Here is an 8,573-nt window from a genome sequence, read left to right on the forward strand (position 1 = left end):
GCTTGAGGTTAATGATACCAAATTGGGTGATGAGTTTTAGTTGTAAAAATGTGTTAAATCGAATTGCCTTGGCTCAGCTCTACCGGTCCATACTTTTGTTACCTCTAGACTCAAACATCTCAGCAACACTGGCTGGTCTTCCATCTCACAACTTGGACTTGAGGTGATCCAAAATTATTGCTTGCATCTTAACTCATACCAAGTCCTGTTAACCCATTATTCCAATGCTGTCTGATCTGCATTAGATCCTAGCCTAACAATGCCTCAAATTTAAAACTCTCATCCTTTTGTTCAAACTCCTTGATGGCTTTGTCCTCCCTATCTCTGCAACCTTTCCAAGAACTACAAAATTCAGAAATACTCATTCTACACCAATCATGGTCTTTTGTACATCTGCCTTAAACTGCCTGGGCTCCACATTCTATAGTTCTTTCCTAACTCACTGCCTCTCTTTCTGATCTTCTATACTTTATTTTCATTTGTACATAGATGTGAGTATTGCTGGCTAAGCCAGCGTTTATTATCCATCCCTAATTGCCCAGAGGGCAGTAGAGAGTCAGCCACATTGCAACGTGTTTAAAGCTTTGTGTCTATAGATACGAAATGCTGATTTCCCTGTGTACAAGACATCAGTGAACCAGGTCAGTTTTTATAACAATCAACTATATTTTCATGGTTGCTTTTCAATTAGCTTTTTTATTCCAGATTTTTTATTGAATTCAAATTTTACCATCTGCCATGGTGGGATTCAAACCCATGTTCTTAGAACATTAGCTTAGGGTTTCTGGATTATTAGTCCAGTGACATTACACTGTGCCACAACCTTGCCAAGAGGCTAGGCAAGGGTTCAGAGTATCTCTTAAAATCTACTTCTTTCACTCAGTCACTTGTCAAGTGGTTCACTATTAAAACATATAATAACATACCTGCCAAGTGCATTGGAATTTTTTTCTAAATTAATGATGTTATATAAGTGGTGTACCACAAGGATGTGTTCTGGGTCCTCTTCTATTTGTGATTTTTGTAAATGATTTGGATGAAGGAGTGGAAGGGTGGATTAGTAAGTTCGCAGACGATACGAAGGTGAGTCACGTTGTGGATAGTGCCGAGGGCTGTTCTAGGTTACAAAGGGACATTGACAGGATGCAGAGCTGGGCTGAGAAATGGCAGGTGGAGTTTAACCCTGAAAAGTGTGAGGTGATTCATTTTGGAAGGACAAACTTGAAAGCAGAATACAGGGTTAATGGAAAGATTCTTGACAGTGTGGAGGAGCAGAGGGATCTTGGGGTTCATGTCCACAGTTCCCTGAAAGCTGCCACCCAGGGGTATAGAGTTGTTAAGAAGGCGTATGGTGTGTTAGCTTTCATTAATAGAGGGATTGAGTTCAAGAGCCGTGAAGTTATGTTCCAGCTATACAAAACCCTGGTTTGGCCACATCTGGAGTATTGTGTCAAGTTCTGGTCGCCTCATTACAGGAACGATGTGGAAGCGTTAGAAAAGGTGCAGAAGAGGTTTACCAGGATGTTGCCTGGAATGGAGGGAAGGTCTTACGAGGAAAGGTTGAGAGAGCTCGGGCTTTTCTCTTTAGAACAACGAAGGATGAGAGGTGACTTGATAGAGGTGTACAAAATGATCAGAGGTATAAATAGAGTAGACAGCCAGAGACTTTTTCCTAGGGTGGAGGTAGCTATTACGAGGGGGTATAGTTTTAAAGTGAGTGGAGGTAAATATAGGGGAGACATCAGAGGTAGGTTCTTTACTCAGAAAGTGGTAGGGGCATGGAATGCGTTGCCAGAGACGGTAGTGGAATCAGCCTCATTAAGGGCATTTAAGCAGCTATTAGATAGGCATATGGATGATAGTATAAGGTAGGGTTGGAGGTTAGATAGACCTTAGGTTTAGGGTAAAAGTTCAGCACAACATTGTGGGCCGATGGGCCTGTACTGCGCTGTACTGTTCTATGTTCTATAAGTATAAATTGTTGCTATAATGGGAATTTGGCTCCCCAACAGTCAGTCTCAGAGATCAGTGCAATCAGAATCTCAACAGCAGGCAATGTTCTATTTATTCAAAAGATGATGACTTCTATCCCATAGTTACTGTCACTTTGTGAATGCTTTATTTTGTATAAGGTAATGGTTCTGAAAGTGTTAATGTTAGAGACTGCATTAGACTAATGGAGTTACACAGTTCTGGGTGGAGAATCAGGAGCCCAGCTCTAGTTCCTGATGGGGTCAGATGTGTCATTTTTGTTTCCTGATAGCTTCAGTAATTATGCCTACTTAGCCATTGCAACTTGTAGCAATTGCTATCAAGTAGTAAACCTCCTCTCGTTAGGTAAGACAAATGCCTGACCTTGTTAAGACTCACTCGTTGATTAACCTCTATCACTGTCAGTCAAAATGATTCTTCAACCCTAGTGCAGGGCTTTCTAAAAGGAGGTCCTTCCCTTTTCAATCGAGGATCTGGGCTGGAGAGTGTTGCATGCAGCAGTCCCATGCAGTTAGGATTAAGTCACTTCATAGGGTGCCACTTGTAATTTTTGTGGCTTGGATGAAACAGTTTTTCATATTTGAGTTTATTTTTACTCATTCACAGAATGGGAGTGTCACTGGCTAGGCCAACGTTTATTACCCATCCTTTATTGTTAAGTTACAGTTAAATTTCAACCATATTGCTGTGGGTCTGGAGTTACAAGTAGACCAGAACAGGTAAAGATGGCAGCATTCTTCCCTAAAGAACATTACTGAATCAGATGGGTTTTTTCCTGGTAGTGAACAATGGTTTTACGGTCATCATTAGATTCTTAATTCCAGATATTTATTGAATTCAAATTCCACCATTTGCCATGGGAAGCCTCAAACCCAGGCCCCTAGAACACTACCAGGATCCCTGGGTTAATACTCTAGTGATGACACCACTTGGCCATCAACCCCTGTTGAGTTTTTTTTTGGAAGTAGCTGCTTTTAGATTTTTGGTTGCCCTTCAGCTCCAGACTCAAACTATGGCCAGTTCATGTGGGCGGTGGGAAAGGAAGGGCTGGTAGGGTAGGGGTGGGAAGTTGGATAGCTTACTTGTGGGCCTGACCAAAGTTGTCACTAACAGATCCAGGCAGCAGGCCATGGAAGATGTCGCTGTGATTAATTGTCCGCTCCTCTTTCATGGTTATGTTGCATTCGGGTGTCTGTGAAACATGTGGTATTCACCACCTCAATAGAGGTATTTAGAGGTGCTGGGATGCATTATCACTCTGGACAATGTTATTTTGATTTGATTTTAAACTTTTCCATTTCAGTTCTGTAAGTTTCTGTTAACCGTTGTTACCAATTTTGTTTCTGATTCAAAAGTCTGTTTCTTGCTCCTGACTCCATCTCAATGTATCAACCTATTCTTTGATTCCTTACTTCTTTTTATTATTTATCTTACTTCCCTTTAAGTGCATCTATCCCCTCAACAGGTCTATGTGATAACGGGTTCCACTTACTCTGAGCAAAGGCTATCCTTCTGAATTATGGGGTGGCTCACTGGTTAGCACTGCTGACTCACAGCGCCAGGGACCCAGGGTTCATTCCAGCCTTGGGCAAATGTCTGTGTGGAGTTTGCACATTCTCCCTGTTTCTGTGCAGGTTTCCTCCCACAGTCCAAAGATGTGCAGGTTAGGTGGATTGGCTATGCTAAAATTGGCCCCAGTGGCCAGAGATATGTAAATTAGGTGGACTACCCATAGGGTATGCAGGGTTACAGGGATAGTGTAGGGAGGTGAGTCTGGATGGCTAGCTCTTCAGAGAGTTGGTGTGGACTTGTTGGACCGAATGGCCTGTTTCCACACTATAGGGATTCTATGAACTTGATTTTTTATAGAGACTATTCATAGTTTTGTACCTTGCTTTTGGATTTCTCCACTAGTGGAACCAGGTTTATCCTATCCGATCTATTCATAATTTTATGGCCTTCCATTAAAATCATCAAATTGCGGAAATTTGCAGCATTTGAGAATTTTTGGTCCAGCTGACCAGTCCATTGTTAGCTTCTTGCAGTTTACAGCTTGCTTCTTCATTAACCACACAACAAATTTTTTTTATCATCTGCAAATATCTCAGCTATGTTTTCTAAAGAAAACCTAAATCATAGACATGTACCATGAAAAACAATGGAACTAGTACTGGATCCTTCAGAACTCAGCTGGAAACAACCTTTTGCTTCCAAAATTGCCAGTCAACCATCAGTCCTTGGCTTTTAACCACAGAGCAAGTTTTAGATCCAACTGGTTTCTTTTCCTTGTGTCTCATGGGCTTTTACTGAATAGTTTTTGACTGGTCTGCAATACAAGACCTTCTCAACAAAATGTTCTAAAACGATGTAGACGGCATTGAATATTTTATCCTCATCAGGCCACTGTTACCTCTTCAAAAATTTCAATCAGGTTAGGCCGACAATCTTAGGTATTTCTCCCACAGCCTTCTCTTTTTCAGAGAAGAGTGCTGCAACCTGTTCAGTCATTCCAAACACACTTCTAATTCAATGACCGTTTCCTCACAAAAATCATTATAATGATCGATTTGTAGTACAAATCAAATTGTTCTGATAATTTTCGAAACAACACATTTGACAACCTTATTGAATTGTGCAGTCAGTAGAGACTTGACAGTTGTTATCTTTGCTCTGGTGTCACTCTCGTAAATCTTGTTGCACACTTTCCGGCGCATTTTTGTATTAGAGAAAGAGGCCAGAGCTATGCACGGTATTCTAAATGTGATCTAACTAAGGTCCTACATTAGTAAATTTTAATGGCAATGAATCCCAGCCTATGTGGTAGTAGGTTCCACACACTGAGCAAAGAGTATCCTCCTAAATTATATAATTTAGAGTTCCTGACAGTTTCATGACTTTTTAACCTACATTGTGAATTCTACTGATTTGTGTAACTATACCTGTAAATTCCTTTGCTTCTCTACCCTTTTTAGAATTTTGGCTTCTAAGTGGTACATCCCTTCTTCATTCTTCCTATTGAAATGCTTACTCTACCTACTTCTTTCCTTTTTGTATACTTATCAAATCTTTTACTGCCATTTTTTAAAAATTCACTTGTTTCTTGCTAGTTTACCCTCCTACTCCAATTCATCCCCTTTATTATTTTAAATCATTATTTGCTGATTTCTAAAATTTTCCCAATCTTCTGCCCTACCACTAATCTTTGCAGCATTGAATACTTTTCCTTTTCAATTTATCATGACACTTATGTTCCTTAGTTGGCTGTGAATGGTGTATGTTTCTTTCATCTTTGATGAGTAAAACAAAAAATTTTCTGAACTATATCTGCTACTTCTTTACTTTCTTCCCTATTAATATTTAACCAGCTCACTGTACCAAACACTCTCCTCATAACATTGCATTTACCTTTAAGGTTAAATTGAGGATGCTAATTGTAAACCCACATTTTTCACTCAAACAGAGTGTGGAATTCCATCATTGAAATAACTGAACAGAGGCCAGTGTCCCATCACCAAGTCACCCTTTATTTACTAGAGCACCGTACTACTCACTGTGCCCAGCCAGCTTGATGTCAGTCCTCAACTGAGGAAATTCTAATCTCCTGGTTATACTCTATTCAAAATTCATAAATTACAGTGTCACAGATACAACACATAACATCAAAAACAAGTTAACATCTTTGTTTTTGTTGACAAAGGCCATCCTACAGAAAATCATTCCAAACATTACATTACAGTCCACATAACTGTCCCAAACATGACACATGGCAAGGTCACTGTACATCAGGCAATTCACCAAAGAGCAGAGACATTGACATAAAATACAGCATAGAAACAGTGCAGTTCAAACAATAGTACAGAATCTCAGACAACAAACACATAGCATCAGAAACAAATCACATTAATAGAGAACATCCTAGAAAACATCTCAGACAAACACACAATCCCCAGAGCTATCAGTCAGTCTCCTACATGGTGGGGATACACAAGAACATGAGACATGCACAAAAGCATAGTCCAAACATGAGAATACAGTCCATGCACAAAAGCATGGTCCCAACACATGTTGGGGCATGGCCTATTCACAAAGGCACAATCCACACACAAAAGTTCAGTCGAGGACCCATATACTAAAGTGGTGGCACAAAGGCCAGGTCCTGTTACCAAATCATCTTCTCTTCACTTCACTACATCACCCATGCCCCTGCCAATTCTAATCTCCAGGTTATATTGGTCAGCCAAGGCATCCCTGATTGGCCCAGGTTAACAACCCCAATCAAGTACCTCATAGTTAATGAGGTCCACCTGGTTCCAATCACTACAATCATGTTACAATCATTCTTGCCTGAAAAATCCTTTATCATGAGTTATTTACTTAGTCCAGTCTCATTCCACATTACCAGATTCAAAACAGCCTGGTTTCTGGTAGATTCCAGAAAGTATTGTTTTGAGAAGATGTCCCAAATATATTCAACAAGCTACCTCTGCCAAACTGATTTTTCCAATTACTGTCAACATCATAGTCTCCTTTGATTATCCTGCAGCCCCCATTATTTCTTGATATATGCTATGCCCAATTGGATAGTTTTATTGCAGGCTGTGACTTCTTCCTTTTGCTATTTCTTATTTCCACCCAGGCTGATTCTATATTTTGATCTTCTGAACAAAGATTATTTTTCACTATTGTACCAAACTTATTCTTTATTAACAGAGCTATCCCATCTCATTTTCCTATCCTCCTGCCCTTCTATAATGTCAAATACTTTTTAACTATTCAGGTCCCAGCCTTGGCCACCCTGCAACCACATCTCAGAAATGCTTTTCATATTATGGATCATTATTTTCATTCATGCTATCAATTCATCCATCAGGAGATTTTGTGACACAGTACTACCATTCTTAACTCTGGTCTTAAAGATCCCGCTTCAAGCTCCATGTCAAGGCTTGTAAGTCACAGAGGGAACGACCAAGATGTGGTTCATTAGACTGACCATCCATTTAGAAATCCTTCCACCACCACCTCACTATTGCCCAAAGTGGGAAAATTGTATCTGGAGATATGCTGAAAGAAAAGAAAATCCATCCATCTTCTTACAAGTGCTTTTAACCCTGTCTTTTTACTTTTTCTGTCAACTCTGGCTTTATTTGCTGCTACACTGTTATGTCTGTTTGCTGTGTCCCTTCCTGTCACATTATGGTTAATACTCACTCAGAGATAATAAGAACTGCCGATGCTGGAGTCAGAGATAACAGTGTGGAGCTGGAGGAACACAGCAGGCCAGGCAGCATCAGAGGAGCAGGAAAGTTGACACTTCGGGTCAGGAACCTTCTTCAGAAATGGGCATTTCTGAAGAAGGGTTCCAACCCAAAACGTCAGTTTTCATGCTCCTCTGATGCTGCCTGGCCTGCTGTGTTCCTCCAGCTCCACACTGTGTTAACACTATAGTTAATATTCCCTGTGTCCTAACTGTACATTATTTTCTTTAATTATTTCTACCATATCCAATTTCTTTAACTTTCCAAATCTCTATTAACTTGACACTGCATACCCCCCACCCACCTTGTTTCTTTCCCCCAAACATCCTGTCTCCCATGTTCCTCATCTCCAGGCCTACAGACTCCAAGCTCCCTCTTCTGAGTCCTGGCCTTTAAAGTTCCCAGTCTACCACCCTATATTGGTGTAATGTGCTGACAGTCAATACGCATTGATGACTGATCTCAGTGGAATTATTGATAGGTGAGTTCTAGATATTAGTTGTAAATTGGGGACTATATGCATATGTGAGTTCTCAAATACATTGGCACATGTGATAAGTACATCCTAAACTCTTAATGTCCAGCTTTGAGTTGGTTCCAGCTTTTAGCTTTCTTTTATTACTATTTTTAGTTTGCTGTAAAGCTCACAAGGAGAATTTTATTGCCAAATCTTAGAATCGGTGAGTAAAAACTGAAAGAACTGTGAATGCTGTAAATCAGGAACAAAAACAGAATTTGCTGGAAAAACGCAGTAGGTCTGGCAGCATCTGTGAAGAACTGTTCTGAGAAAGGACCTGAAACGTTAACTCTAATATTTTTCTTCACAGATGCTGCCAGACATGTGGAGTTTTTCCGGCAACTTCTGTTTTTGTGGATAGAATCAGTGAGAGCGGTTCAGAGGGAGTCTATTTGCCTCGTATCCTGTGCAAGTTGCATGTAACCCCTGTTCTTAAAATTCACTAATGCGTGTTATTTTACTTTTCTCCTGGTAACAGGCAGTGGAATTTTTTGTGTTTGCTTTACTCATGGCACTGATCTCACTGATCTTCGCTGTCACGGCAAGGTTTCATAAATATCACCCAATCGATACCAAAGGCGATTGCCTTCATGAGCCTGGCAAAGACACTGAATCTGATGGCCTCAGCTCAGAGTTAAAGGCACCTCCATCTTACACAGCTGAAGAGCACAAAACCCAAGCCAACAGATAGCTGCTCAGGAGATAAGCAGATCATCTTCAGAGACTGCCAAAATAAAACGACACTATGTTGAACCAGCAATGGTGTGTCTGTGTGTCTGTGTGTCTGTGTGTCTGTGTGTCTGTGTGTC

At 40.4% G+C, this 8,573-nt stretch overlaps 1 protein-coding gene across 1 annotated transcript in view; it reads left to right on the plus strand.

The window, feature by feature from the left end:
• The window catches only part of LOC109937225 (solute carrier family 15 member 1-like), a 40,569-nt gene extending 32,045 nt beyond the window's left edge, over positions 1–8,524 (plus strand). The window contains exon 9 of the mRNA XM_048614365.1: positions 8,243–8,524. Coding sequence (XP_048470322.1) covers positions 8,243–8,455 — 213 coding nt within the window. The 3' untranslated portion in view covers positions 8,456–8,524. The remainder of the gene's footprint in view (positions 1–8,242) is intronic.
• The last annotated feature ends 49 nt before the right edge of the window (positions 8,525–8,573 follow it).

Source organism: Rhincodon typus, chromosome 30 (assembly GCF_021869965.1).
Source record: "Rhincodon typus isolate 14 chromosome 30, sRhiTyp1.1, whole genome shotgun sequence".
Lineage (NCBI taxonomy): Eukaryota > Metazoa > Chordata > Chondrichthyes > Orectolobiformes > Rhincodontidae > Rhincodon > Rhincodon typus.